At 39.8% G+C, this 15,558-nt stretch overlaps 1 protein-coding gene across 2 annotated transcripts in view; it reads right to left on the bottom strand.

The window, feature by feature from the left end:
• Positions 1-15,342, bottom strand: part of LOC130855523 (cytochrome b5 reductase 4) — an 81,215-nt gene extending 65,873 nt beyond the window's left edge. For both annotated transcript variants that reach the window (XR_009054329.1, XM_057739253.1), the window contains exons 1-2: positions 15,130-15,342; positions 9,600-9,753 (exon numbers count right to left, since the gene is read on the bottom strand). Coding sequence is in view for 1 of the 2 variants with exons in the window: in XM_057739253.1 (XP_057595236.1) it covers positions 9,600-9,753; positions 15,130-15,204 (229 nt within the window). In the remaining variant the exon portion in view is untranslated. The remainder of the gene's footprint in view (positions 1-9,599; positions 9,754-15,129) is intronic.
• Between the last annotated feature and the right edge of the window lie 216 nt (positions 15,343-15,558).

Genomic DNA, 15,558 nt, shown 5'->3' with positions numbered 1-15,558 from the left:
TTAAAAGATCTAGTAGAAAATAAGGGTAATAATAAATGGGAAATTTCAGCACAGAGATGAAAGCTATCAACAGAAGTCTAATGAAAATAATGAAAATGAAACATACAATATCAGAATGAAGAATTCCTCTGATGGGTTAATCAGCAGACTGGACACAATAGAGGAAAGAATAAGTAAACTTGAAGAAAAGTCAACAGAAATGATCGAACTGAAGCACAAAGAAAAAGATGAGTGAAAAAATAGAATGGTGCATCTAAAGAGCTGTGAGACAATCCAGTCTAATGTATATGGAACTGGAATCCCAAAAGAAGAGAGGAAGGAGTAAAAGTATTTGAAGAGATAATGGCCCAAAACTTCCCAAAATTAATCTAGAGAACCCCAAACAGAAAAAATAAAAGGAAAACCGTATCATAGTCAAACTGCTGAAAAACAAAGTAAAATCTTAAAGGAAGTCAGAGAAGAAAGAAAACTTACATTCTATAGGAAAACAGCTAAGAATGACAACAGAGTTCTCATCTATGCAAACTAGAAAATGGAGTGACATTTTTAAAGGGCTGGGGAAAATAAATCATCAACCTAGAATTTTATACCCAATAATAACATATCCCCAAAATGAAGGCAAAATAAAGATGTTTTCAGATGAACAAAAGCTGAGAATTCATTGTAGCAAACCTGCACTACAAGAAGTGTGAAAGTCAGTTCTTTAAGGGAAATCTGGATTATCACAAAGAAATACCAAGCACTAAAAATGACAAAAATGTGGGTAATTTTTGTTTTCATTTTCTTAATCTCTTTAAAAGATAAATGACTCTCTAAAGCAAAAACAGTAACATATTGCAGGATTTACAGCATATGTAGAACGAATAACAATAATAGCACGAGACAGGAGAAGGAAACGGAAGTATATTCTTACACTATATGTAAAATGGTATAACATTATTTGAAGGTAGACTGTGATAAGGTAAAAATGTATATCATAAACGCTTAGAGCAATGCATCACTTTTGCAACTTTTTTATAAGTTTGAAACTTCTTCAAAATAAAAGGTTTAACTGAAAATATTAATGACAAAAAATGGCCCTAAAGAAATCGCCGATATTTACTTAACCCCCACAGCGTGCAAAGCCTGCAAATGGAAATACAAAGCTGTACAAAGGAAAGAGAACACGTGATCCCTATCAGGCTGCAGCTCACATTCTATGAGACTCAAAAACGAATAACTGTCCATGAGTATAAATCAGAAAACTGTCCAGAAATAACAAAATTTTTGATTAAGAAACTGATATATTCCCTAACTCCAAGAGCCAATGTTCTGGAAACAGCAAAATAAAAGTCCCTCAACTGGTTACTATTTTGTGAAATCATTAAAATATCCCTACCATAATGCAGTTTAAAGTCCTACACATGACTGAAAGGATATTTACTGAACACTAACCATAAGCCCTGTACTAGATACTAGGGGTAGGAAGAGAATCTGTATATTAATACCCTGAAACTCAATTTAAATAAAAAGACAGAAATAGAAGAGGTGGCTCCCAAATGTTATAGATGTTCTAACAGAGGTCCTACATCAAATACTGAGGAAGAAAGCCCAGGGGAAGAAGCAAAGTCCAAGAGGACCAGATAAAGCTCAGGAGACTGAAAGGAAGAAGCTGTTGGAAGAAAGAAAGGAATAAGCTGAGGCTGTCTAAACAATGTAGGATAAAGAACTACCTGAGATCACAGAGGAGGCTGGAGAGGATTGGTAATAGCACATAAAGGGTCAAGTCTTAGAAAAGACTGTGCCTTCAAAAGAATGATGTCTTTGACTTTCCAGCACAAGAGACAGAGAAGAAAGAATACAGGTGTCACTAACTTGAAGTTCCTCACATTCACAATGAACAGCTATGTGTGTGCTCTTAGGCTCTTTCTCTCACACAATCACACCATCAAGACTTCACACATGCTTTTTCCGGAACCTGTAATATTGTTCGCCTTCCTCTCTGCCTGGTTAACGCCCATTTATCTTTCATCTCTGCTCAGTCTTTTGCAATCTTCACTCTCAGCACAGCAGACATCTCTTTCACAATACTCTTCAGGCTTAACACTTTGTGTTCCCACCAGATTGTAAATTCCAAAGAGCAGGGGTCAGCTCTGTTTTAAATTTCCATGTCACTCCCCAGAACCTGGTACAGTGCATGACACATAGTACACCCCAAGAAATATTGGTTATACGAGTGAACCAATATAGAGAAAGAGAAAGTTAAAATCTATAGTCTCTATTTTTTATAAATGACAATCATACACAAAGTCACACAAAAAAGCAAAAGGTATACTTCATTAAATTACTAAAAATAAAAATTGTCTCGGAAGGCTATCCTGTTTGACTGTTAATTAGCAATGTTATTTAGCACAAGAGAAGAGCTACAAGTAATAGGCACTCCATTGTAATTTCATAATGAATTAATTCACGAATGGCACTCAAAGTGAGTTATGCACAAAAGCTAAGCCAGGATTCAATCTAGAGTTGAATATGATAAAACAGGAGGCAGTACCCTGTAGTTTAAGCATAACAGCTTAGAATCAGGTTGCCGAAGTTAAACTAGTGGCTCTACTTTCATCAGCTATAGCTTTGGCAAGTTACTCCACTCTCTGTAGTAGGCATTAATGTTTTCCCTACCCACCATCCACTCTTCAGTCTGGCCTCTCTCTAGGCTACAGGATGAACTTGTGACGTAGGTTTAAGTGATTAAGTACACCACTTCCCCCTAAATAGAACTACTCTTCCAGCAATGAAAACATGATCAAAATTGTGCCAATCAGAGCCAATTCCAAGACTTTTCTTTTGGCTATTAGATAAAAGGAATAGAACCTAAAAATAACCTAGGTTAAAGTTGCTGCGGTCATCTTGCTCCTATGAAGAGTTAGTCCTAAAATGGAGCAAGCCCAGAAGGGAAACTAAAAGATAAGGGTGAAAGCAGATGCTGAGGACACCACCTGAGCCCCTGTATCAATCCTTACCTCAACTCAGCTCCACCTGTAATTTTTTGTTGATTTTTGCCTCTTGCTTAAACCAGGTTAGGCTGGAGTTTCTATGACTTACATCCATGAGTCTCCACTAATATACTTTCTCAGCTGCAGTTTCATCATTTGGAAAATGAGGATTCGCTAAGCTTCCATGCCCTCATCTGTGAAGCAGAATACCTACTTCATAGGTTTGTTGGGAAAAGTAAACACTTAGCACATAGCACAGATCTCACACATCATCAACCTGCTAAGATGTTTAAAAACAGTAAACACTTCTTATAAAGAATACTGAGCTATCTATGTGATTTTAATTAAAAATCTGAGAATTATGTGACTGGATAATACGTTCAAGTGAGCAAAAACCTCTGGTAAAAAGATAATGGCAACAGCTAAAATGTAAATCGGGATAAAAATCCCAACACTGAGTTTGCTGCTAAAAGGTAATTCAGACATTAACTAAGACTATAACAAGAGTTATTGCACGCAAATGATTGCCACAAAGATATCGATGCCAACGTTGAAGAAAAATTAAGTCACCTCCCCAGTAACAAGAGTAGAAATCAACGAACAGAAAATGGACAAGGAACAGAGAAAATCAAAACCAAAAGTTAACACTGATAAACTTCTAGTAAGACTGATTAAGAAAAAAACAAACAAAATTATCAGTATTAGGAATGAAAGAGGGTCTATCACTATAGAACCTAAAGACATTAAAGAGGTAGTAAGGGAATGTTTATGCCAATATGGTCAATAAAGGAGATGAAATTAACAAATACACTGAGAAACATAACATAAAGGCGGGCACAAGAAAAAGAGAAAATTTGAATTGCCCTAGGAATTCTTTAAAATTGAATTTGTAATCAAAAACTTTCTTACAAAGAAAATTTCTAAATGTTGGCTGAAGTCTGTAAAACACTGTGTCAATCAAACAAAACACCCAAGGGTTAGATGAGGCCCCTGAGAACACCAGTTTTTCCCCTCTAGTGGATTTTTAGTGAATGGAAGGGAGGTAGAGAGAGAGGAAGAGTCAAAAAAAAAGAAAGAAGAGATTGAATAACAGTGAAGGAGATAAAGACAGAGTAAAAGTAAAAGAAAGTGAATGGTCTCATATGTCAGTAGGACAGAATAAAATCAACAAAGACTAGATTACCTGCATTAATGGTGTATAATAGGCAACCTGAGAACTTATGGATTAGATTAGTAATGGATGAATAAGGGAAAACAGACCTGTAAAAAATGTTGGTTTGTATTTCCTAAACAAGTAAGTGACAGCAGAAGGGAGTTGTTCAAGAGTCTGCAAACTGTTAAGAAGCAAGTGAGGAGGCTGGTACACAAAGTGGGCAACAAACAGAATAGCTGAGCTACCTGGAGTAACAATACAAGATTGTTTACAGGCACTCTATATTACCGTGATAATACCTTCTATTTTTTATTAAAACATTACTTCCAAACTTGAAAAACTGCTCGTAGAAGAAAATTTTCAGATAGAAATGGTTTTGCAGCTAGAGACAGAAATACGACAGTTTCTCAAAATAGCATTGATGCAGGGAGTTAAGGAAACCTGGAGAAAAGAAACTGGTGTTGAAAAAAATCAGCTCTATTCTTGGTGGGTTTGAATCTAACCTAAAAAGTAGAAAACTTATTTTACTTTATTATTACTGTAGTATAAATAAAAGGTAACCTAAAGAACTACAGTCAATTCTCACTATTCTAGGCAGTTGCGTTCTACAGACTCACTTCCAACACTGAACTAGCCAACACTGAACCATTGCTCCTAGGGAAAAATATTAATACAAGGAGGGGTTCCTACAAGCCTCTGGTCACATTTTTTTGGTCAACCAACCAAAACAGAACCTTGTTTAATGTGTGTTTCTGCTTAAAGACAACTTATTCAATACATACTGTAGATTCCTGAACAGCCAACAGCACTATAACTCATGCCTGAACAAAGCTTATCTAACAGATATTTTCTTCATAAAGCACATTACTTTATGTAATGGGACAGCACTTCAGCACTCTCCCTTGGGAGGGTGGGGGGCACTATATACAGTGAAATCACCAACGAAAAGCACAAGATGTGAAAACTGTCACACTAAATAAATGGTGAAACATTTCTTACTGTAAGAGAGCTGAAACAAGAAGGCAGAGCATTGTCTTGTTTAATAACCTTGCCTAGGAATGCGTGCAACACCAATTTTTCACTGCATTGTGCATATCTGCAAATAACTGTGAAAGCACTGTGAGTGCTGATTTGAGGGCTACAGATAAGTTTGAGCGAGGAGGCAAATTTGAAACCCAGGAATAATGAGGACTGGTGTACTCACAAAAATTTACACTACTGTCATAGGAGTAAATTTTTTTAAAGTTGACTGTAAATGAACCTAGACATCTAGGAAATGGTAATGGAAAAACACCATTTCTTGGAATCAGTCTGCCAAGATTTTTAGTTACTGAAACATGAAAAATATAAACCCATTAAAAGTCACTTTTACAATGGTCTCAAGCAGGCCTCTTCAATTTACTAGCATATGACAATCAGCATTAGGAGAAATCACAGTATGTTCATTTCTAAGTTATTAATGAAATCCATTAAATCCCACTTGGGGAACTTAATTCACTAAGCTTTTTAACAGCAGAACAGTCAGTATATTTACTGTAATCAACTTTTTAGAAATATCATTTATTTAAATTGACTGTTACTGAGTATCAGGCTACAGTTCTCCTCACTCTAAGATTAAAATGCTGCCAAAAGATCATTTCATGACTTAATATAGCATTCCCCACACTGATTATACACGACAGTAAAATATACTACAGGGAAAACAAGGTCTGGTCTAGGCTCTACAGCACTCTCACAGATGAGTGATGTAGATGTTTATTCACACTCCTAAATGTTCATGTTCAAAGCGTCACATATTTGTAAATCACCTTTAGTTCTTGAGAGAGAGAGAGAGCAATAAAGGAGAAAACAACAATTGCATGAATTGATGGTAAATTCAACAAAATTTTTGAAAAAGCACTCTCTCTCCCATCCAGTCCCTCAATGTCCCAATTAACTCCTATTGCCTTATAGTGATTACATCACAGAGAAATGTGAGAATTAAGTGAACAAATTAGAAACTCCATATAACTGCCTTTGAGATCATTCCAGACCAATGCCCACATTTTACAGTCAACTGCCAGCCAAGTGCTCTTTTTACACCATCATTTTTAGGAACATGACTAGATTCAGCACACCTCAATATGAAGCAGAACTGCCATGTACTCAAAAAAAAGGGTCCCCCAACTATTAGCTATCAAAACCCATACCAAAGTGTATACTTTCTAAAGAGACATTGTCTCTCTTGGCCTGATCAAGCTGAAATTTGAACTGATCTAAAATTGGGGCAATTGTTAGAAAATGAATTCAATACTTTTAAAAAAAGAGAGAAAAAACATTACACCATGATACCATGCTCCCCCGTGGAATAGCTTTGATTAAAACTTGGGTCCAAACATTAGCTCTGACCTTCAAAGCTAAATGGGCATACATTCCCATTAATATCATTAATATTTTAAATTTGAACAGCTAAGGAAAAAACAATTACATTCAGTCTTGCGCTTTCTTCTACTTTCACAAAGATTGTATTAGAAATTACCAGTAATCTGTCTGTCTCACATTCCTGCTACCTTGCTGCGTTTGTCAACATCCTGGTTCACCTATTACCACCTAAACTCCCGTAAGAGCTAAATGCTTTCCTAGTCCCATTTCAATTCACTACACCCACCACCAGATCCATCTTTCCAAGGCCTTCTCTGATCACACTGTTCCCACATTCAAACACCTCCAACAGTTCACAATGCCATCAAAATTAAGAACACATTTCTCAGCTTGGATTTCAAGGTCCTCCACAATCTGCCCTAACATGCCTTTATAGTCTTTTTTTCTTATAATTCTCCAACAGGAGGCCTAAGCTCCAGAACATACCTCCAGTTTTTCTGCATCTAGACCCTTGGTTTGGCATTTGCCTCCGCTTGTGTGCACTTCCCCTCACTTCCGGTTGAAGTCCTGTCCACTGTTTCAAGGCTTATCTCTATCACAAAAGCATCTCTGATTTTCCTAACCCACAGGTCTCCCTCCCTGCAATCTGACATCACTTTCTTTAAAACCCTCATAGGGCCCTTCACTCAGACTTGTCTAACAGTCACTTATCCTCTCCTGCTAGAGTGGAGGGTCCCAGGGCAGGGCCTAAATCAAGTGCTTCTTTATTAAAATTAAAAGCCAAACTTAGAGGGGTGGGATAGGGAGGGCGGGAGAGAGTCGCAGGAGGGAGGGGATATGCGGATATATGTGTAAATACAGCTGATTCACTTTGTTGTACAGCAAAAACTGACACAACGGTGTAAAGCAATTATATTCCAATAAAGAGCGTAAAAAAATTTTAAAAATAAAAACCAAACTCTGCCAAAAGGGGGAAAAAAACCCAAAAAATCAGGCACATCTTTCTTTGCAGTCAGGGGGGAAAAGCCTAATTATTAATAGGGTAGAATACATTCTCTAACAGAAACCTTTTTAAAAGAATTTATCCTTAAATGAACAATCTTACTGGAAGAGTGTCATCCATTCAAACCCTTACAGGAGATGTGTAACTGGAAGCAACGTGTATCACTTTTCAAACATCCCTGATCCCCATCAATACATCAAATGAATAATAAAGTGTGACTGTATTATAACTCATTTATTGTGACTCATTTATCTAATAGCACTAGGATGTGAAGGGTTCACATAAGAGTTTTCTGAAAAAGTGGCTTCCTATTGCAGAAACAGCTCAGACATGCCTGTAGCCTGGACCAGCTCGTGTGAAACTGACCTCCACTTCACCCAGGCCAGCAGAAGACACTCGGGCAGAGTCGGGGGGGGGGGGGGGGGTGTCATTTTGTACCAGTTACTTGCACCTAGTGAACAGGTATGCAGCATGGAGAGAAGGCAAGGTGGGTATTAAAAACCCTATAAAACAGCAAAAGGAGCTTTTTTGTGTCTGGCAGAATCCTCTTTCCAAGTTACTGGTCTATCCACATTTTATTTCCCTGAGGATCTTGGAAAAGTTGGGCATGTGTTCTTCTGTCTCAGAACAATCTATGTCATCCCCTGCTGGAAGATTCCATACCCTCTGCCACTGAAAAGCATTCCACACTCTAGTTATATCTTTTATGGATTGAATTGTGAACCCCAAATTCATACGGTGAAGTCCTAACTTGCAATACTTCAGAACATGACGGTATGTGGACACAGCGTCAATGCAGATGTAACTAGATGAGGTCATATTAGAGTACGGCAGGCCCCTCCTCCTATGTGACCTGTGTCCTTATAAAAACAGCAAATTTGGACACACACAAGCACACAAGAAGAATGCCACATAAAGATGAAGTCGGAGATCAGGGTGACGCTACCGCAAGCCAAGCAACTTCAAAGTCTGCCAGCAAACCACCAGAAGAGAGGTGAGAGGCATGGAAAAGACTCTTCTTCAAGCCCAAAGAAGGTACCCTGATCTCAAAGTTTAGCCTGCAAAACTGTGAGATGATAAATTTCTGTTGTTTAAGCCACCCCACTTGTTGACTTCTGTTTGGGCATCCCTAGCAAACTAACAGTGCTGTTGGTGTCTTTCCATTGACCCTATCACTGGTCTACTGTGACAACCACACATCTCTTCAAGTAACCAAATTTCCTAAAAATAAGTGTTGCATCAGTTCAACAAACACACACTGATGACCTCTATGTGCAGGCACTGAGCACAGAGCAGGTGACTGACAGGGTCCCTGCTCTCATACAGGTGACAGTGTCATCAGGATAACTGACAACAAACCAAAATTACACAATGAAAAAATTACAATTGCGGTAATAGCAATAACTGACACATTTCCTTTCTTTTTTTAAAGAGAACAGTGGACATACTGAACCCTGTCTGGATGACTCATGGACATCGCTACGGAGACCCAGGGTACAGCAGCAAGCCCTTTATTGTTTTTCCTTCCCTCCCAGATGCCAGGCTGTAGGACACCATGAGACCTACTTCCATCAACTACCGTCCTATTTCTCTGCTCACTCTCTCACATCTATCCTTTTTTAGTTTGGGGCTTCTAATTTGCTGTAGGCCAGAAAAATCAGGTAACTCATATTGCTAACAAACATGGATCAAGTAATAAAAAATGCTACAAATGAGAACTAAAGATTTGGCTTTAATGTGGGCTTTCTGATTTACTTTAGATTCTGAGAAATATCTTTTCCTACGGAATTCTGTTACAAGACACAAAGATGGAACGTTATCCCACATAAACTAGGTGTTACTGAATAATTTTATTACTTGGGTATTAAATTGCCTGGCAAACACTTGTTTTGTTTCAAAGGGAATACAGTACACAGATGCTGTGAACAGTGACTTAGGGAAGAAATACCGTCCAAATTCAGAATTAGAGAATTTATTGTCCAGTGTAAGGCATATTTTTATTATCTAACTGTAAATCAAATCACCAAATAACAGGACCAAGGGGTTGTATAGTATTGCAACCGGAAAGCTGAGCCCAAAAGTTTTGCAGTACATAATAAATACCACCTACCTCTTATGCATATCCAACAATCATCTTTTTTGTTGTGTTTTTTAAGTTCGTCTTCAGTTACTTCAATTAACCTGCCTTTTAATCCTGTTAGGTCCTTTCCACTTTTGGTCAGTCGAATCCAATCCATGAGACTTCTGCCCTGTTTCAGAGGCACCTCAAAAAGGAAAAGGGAAGAATTCAATGTGCCTTCCTCAAATCGGCTGCTTTCCCTTCTCCCTTCTGCAGCTGGTCTTCAGGCCACTTCATTACTGATTCCTACTCAAAAAGATAAGAAAATTTGAACCTAACAATTCTAAAAATCTTCTTACAGATTTAGGAGGTTGTAATAGAATTATAAATGGAATACTATATAAAATACCTGGGCCATGAGGTAGGGCTTAGAAATCCTGGCACACAAATATCCATCCTAACAGTATCATATGACAAGGACAGTACTGAACCCGGAGTCAGAAAACAAGTTTTGGTCCTGGATCTATCACTAATAGGTTCTAGCCGCTTACCAATTTGGACCAAAATTTCTTTGCCTTAAAAATCAAAGGAAATTTGACAGAAGTAAATAAAAACAACTGGCTAAAGTTGATTTTCCAGATCCTCAACATACACAGAATATAAGAAATCACACGAGATAGTAATATGTTTTCTAAAAGTCCACTGAGAAACAAAGGTTATCAAATAATGGAAAAAAATAAAACTGTCACACTCTAAGTAAGGGGTTGGCAAACTGGCCTGTGCCCATTTCTGTACAGCCCTGGAGCTAAGAGTAATTTCCACATGTGGTGATGGTGGTGGTGGTGAAGAAACTGAATCCTTATGACGCCCTCAAAGCCTAAAAAATCCATAATCTGGCCCTTTGCATAAAACTGCCTACTCCTACCAAGCGGGTTTAATAACAGGATGTTTGGGATTTTGTGGGTTTGTCTGTTTTGCAAAATACCTTTTCAAAGCTTTTAGATAGAAGGTTTAATTAGTATTTTAATCAGTTAAGACACCCTAATGGAAATGTTTCAAGACTTCCAACCTGTATAACTAGTTTGTAACACAGTACCTGATACCTGTTTAATTTTAAAAGCAGTCACATTCAAGGAAGTTTACTGCTATAGAATGAATGTTTGTGTCCTCCCAAAATTAGGTTAAAATCCTAATCTTCAATGTGATGGTATTAGGAAGTGGGGCCTTTGGTAGGTGATGAGGTCGCTGGAATTAGTGCCCTTATAAAACAGGCCTTAGAGAGCTCCCTCACCCCTACTGCCAAGTATGGACACTAAAAAGCTGTCTACAAACCAGGAAATCAGGCTCTCAGAAGACACAGAATTGGCCAGCGCATTGATCTTGGACTTCCCAGTCTCCAGAAGTGTGAGAAATACGTTTCTGTAGTTTATAAGCCACCTGTGGTATTCTGCTATAGCAGCCCGAAAGGACTAAGACACTTATACACCTCACTTTCCGGAATCACTTCTATTTTAGACATTCAATTGCCCCAAAACAACCAAGTTAATAGGTCTGGGGTGTCTTCACAATTTCATATTTCTTCTTACCAATCCACATCATCCCATTCTTACCAATACTAAAACTGTCTAGGTCTCCTGGTCTTCATAAATGAAGTAAAGAGTCAGAATACATATGATCTTTCCCATCCCAAACCAAAATCACTTCTGTTTCACCATCCCATCACCTGCAGCATAGTTAAAAGTAATCTAGAAATGCAGATCTAATCTAGGGCCCTCCCTCTTTCAGTGGCTCCCATATTCCTTGTGATAATGTCTCTAAATTCCCTAGAGTGGTGTAGTAGGCCCTTCATAATCTGCTCAGAGTTTACCTCAAGTTTTGCCCCTTCCCATTCTATGGTTTAGGTAAATGGAAACCGATTCCCCACTTCCCCCACAGACATTACTTCCTCCAGGAGCCTTCTCTGACCCCAACTCTTTTGTGGTCATAACAGACTGTTTTAGTCCTTATGGCATTTATAACTGCCCCTTTACTAGTCTGTGAAGCCTACTGGACTAAACTCTTTGAAAACAGAGATGTTGGGGCCCAGGGCAGGCCATACAAGAGGAATACTTGGCCCTCTCCAACTCCCTGAAAGCAGTAAATAAGTCTCCCATGTGAAAGGTGCCTTCCCTGTACTGGGAGGTAGAAAGATATCCTTCTCACCAGAGAGAGGAAATTCAGGGCCAAGAAGCCTATCAACAAACCTTGTTACTTCTTTACTAATTTACTACCCAAGCCCAAACTTTGCTTAAATTCCTCAGTACCCAAACCTAAGTTTCTTTGTCCTATCAGTTCCCCTCAAATTTATTGTTTGTCTAAAAAGTATAAAAGTTGCCTGCTTTGGCCACTTCTTAGTGTAATAGGGAAAAATCTTTTACAAGTTAATCACTAAAGAGATATTGCCTATAAGCTTAAATTATACATAATGCCCATCTCTGGGAACCATACTTCCCAGGTAACGAGCACTAAGCTAAAACACCTTTGTTTAGCTCACAGGACACACCCTGACCAGGCCCACCTGTGAATGACTGCAGTTAACACATCCCCTCCAGAGGCTGATAGGAACCAGGAAATGTTTGACTTTACCCCCTCCCCTTTTAGTATAAAAGGAGCCTAAATTCTAACTCTGGCAAGAAGGTTCCTTTGGGGACATGATCCCACCATCTTCTTGGTTTGCCAGCTTTCCAAATACAGTCATTATTCCTTGTCCCAACAACTCGTCTCTCGATTACTGGCCTGTTGTGTGGCGAGCAGTACAAGCACGAGCTTAGACTCAACATTAAGTCCCATTTCTACAAGACCTCTGTGCCCGTGAATTAAGTTTATTTCTTTTTCTCCTGATAATCTGTCTTGTATCAATTCTATTATTAGTCCAACCACAAAAGTTCAAAAGGGATGGATAAAAGTAGAAATTTCCCCCTCCCCAACAGAGATCACATCTCCAGCACATGGTAGGTTCTCAATAAATATTTACTAGCATTCATAGAAATAATAATAGCTATCATACTGAGTGCATACTCTGCACCAGCACTGCGCTAAGGGCTTTTTTAACCAACAATCCCACAACAATTCATGGGGTTTGAAAAAAAGCCTAAGGGCTAGTAACATCTAGTGAATCCTTACCATATACCAAGACTGTGCTAAGAGAAACATTATCTCATTTAATCCTATGAACAACCCTATAAAATAGGTACCATTATTCCCATTTACACCTGAGGATACAGAGACTCAAAGAGGTCAAATGGTGGAGCTGGAAAAAACATGGGTCTTTCTCACTCAAAAGTCCATGCTTCTAACAATTATGATATCCAAACCTCCCCAAATAAGTTCTATTTTCTAAATCTTTACACATTTCATACAATCCTGACACAGGTTCTAAGATATTCAAGATTAGCTTATTTTGAACTTGAGCAGGACCCTGTGGGACCCTCCTGGGTACAGGCCCCTCCATGTCTCTGCTTCTTGTTTGTAGAAAAAGCTTCAGTTTCCTAGGCTTCCTCCAAATTCCAAAGAGCAGAATCAAACAACTAATGACTACAGAAGTGAGAAAATGCAGAAGCCAAGGAAAAGTAGTTAAGCAAGAAAAGTACTAATAGCCTGAATAATAGTCACAGGACTCCTAGTCCCTCCTGAAGTGATACAGATAACAACATGATGCATATTGAGTTGTTTTACAGCAACCAGGACCCCAAGGGATAGAAACTGCTAACCACAAACACAAAGGCCCCAGCCTGGTTGGAACAAGAGGTTGAGGATTGAGATTTCTAAAATATCACCATGTTACCACACCACCATCCAAACAGAAAAATGTCCACAAGCTAATCATGCTCCCTGGGACCCTCACCCCAAATGTTGCCTTTAAAAATCCTTGCCTGAAAGCCACTGGGGAGTTCAGGTGTCTTCAGCATTAGTGCCCATTCTCCTTCCTTGGTGCCCTGCAAATAAATGCTGTACTTTCCTCCACCACAACCCAGTATCAGGAGATTGGCATTGCTGCATGCCGGGAAAGCAAACTCAAGTTTGGTGCAGCAACAATTTCAAACAAAAGGGGAAAAAAGTCAGAGTTTTCTCTTGAATTGCACAATAATCTTATTTTGTTCTCTTTTTGGACCCAAAAGACTCACCTTTGCCATCATCAGCTGTGAAACCTTTTCCCTTTGTCTCTAAGTTTTCTCCTTTAAATGACACTGAGAACATGGCTGGTAGTTTTAATGCACAAGGGCAGAAACTCTCATACTCTAATTCAGAGATGCTTTCTTTGGAAAGGCTCTACTATTAAGCCAAGCACTTAGCTTAAGGAGAGAAACAACTCAAACACCAAGAAGGAGAGGACACGTGACTGGACAATATATGGAGCAATAAATGAAAAGTCACAGTCACATCACATCAAGCCTGCAGGGTCCAAGGCAGCATTTCTTAACCAGTTTCCTTTCCTGTGAAATGGAGATAACAAAAGCACCCACTTCATAGAATCATTGGAAAGATTAAACAAGTTAACACAGGTAAAGTACTCAGGCCATCAGTAAGCTCTGAATAAACCTCAGCTATATTATTATTATAGTTGAGGTTACAGACTTCTGAAAAGTTAATGAAAGCCACAGATTTCTGAACCCATAATTCTGACCTAGAGTCAAATTCGAGGTCCACGTGAAGAAAAGAAAGTTGCTGAAGTTCCCAAATGATGTCAATTCTGAGACTCAAGAGTTCAGAAATGAAAAAGGAGTAGGAAGTCTTGAAAACAGAACACGAAGAAGTGTTTATTGAATGAGAAACAAACAACAGGAACAAACAACATTCATGTTGCAATGAACACAGGAGACAATTTTACCAAATTCTGCAAATGTGAAACACATTTGTATTCCACCTGTTGGTAACAGTAGCTATGTTCAACAAAAACTTTAAAAAGTATTATGTTGGCTTCAAAGTCAGCAAGTGATATCAGTAGAAAAGGCAATGATAAAACAATCAGGTACCAGAGGAAGAGAGAAAGGCAGTGTGACTTAGAGAAGTGTCCGTAAACCTAGCTGGAGGTTTGTAGACATTTGTTCTCAATTCTCCAATCTTCTCTAGCTCTCGGAGTCCCCACCCCTGGTGGAATGATCACTGGTCACTGTCGCTACTGCCCAGTCTTTCCCCTCACATCGCTCACAACCCCTTCGGAAAGTGAACAAAAGAACGAAGAGGAGGTTATGTTGAAGGAAGGCGGCTAATACTGAGTCCCTACAACATGGGAAGCACAGAACCTGGCCCTATCATACATCTGAATTTAATTGGCGGGAAGAGTTGGAACAAGGGAATTGACAGAACGAGATAAAGGGATGGGAAAGAAAAGGGGCCAGCAGGTAAGAGGAAGGGAGGTTAGGAGAGTTCGAGGACTGGAAACGGCATGGGATCTGAAAGAGATCGCCAGCAAGGGCAGGAGGGAATGAAAGCTAGATGTGGTGACAGGAGGGACGGAAGGAGAGAACTCACTGTGCCGGAGCATGAAACGCCGGAGGGAAGAGAGGGCTGCTGCGCGAGACCGCCGGAGTCATCCGCTTACCTTGCTACGCCCCCCGGAGGAGACGCGCTGCTGCGAGCTGGGGCCCGGGAAAGACTGGGAAGGGACGTTCAGCATCTTGGACCCCTAGCCCGGGCCCTGCCCGGGGTCCGCTGCCGGACGAGATAGCTCTGCTCAACCGCTCTGGGGTAACGCCTCCCGCTCCGGCTCCGAGGCCGGGCAGAGGCCAAGCCCCCGACCCACTTCCGGGGTCGCCCGGGGTGAGGCACGCCATGACGTAGCACGTCGGGGCCACGGGGGGCGGAGCCAACGGGACGGACGGAGGGCCGGCGGGGGTGGAAGCAGTGCAAAGTACGCATGCTCCGTTCGTCCTGCACCCTGAATTTCAGCACCGCGGGGAGTAACAGCTATTCCGCCGAAAGATTAGAGTGAAGCTGTTCCTAAGCCTCGGTGCTGACCGAATCTGAGAAT

Source organism: Hippopotamus amphibius, chromosome 6, assembly GCF_030028045.1.
Source record: "Hippopotamus amphibius kiboko isolate mHipAmp2 chromosome 6, mHipAmp2.hap2, whole genome shotgun sequence".
In the NCBI taxonomy this organism is placed as follows: Eukaryota; Metazoa; Chordata; class Mammalia; order Artiodactyla; family Hippopotamidae; genus Hippopotamus; species Hippopotamus amphibius.
Note: the sequence above shows the minus strand (reverse complement) of the source record. Positions and strands in the feature narration are given on the sequence as shown.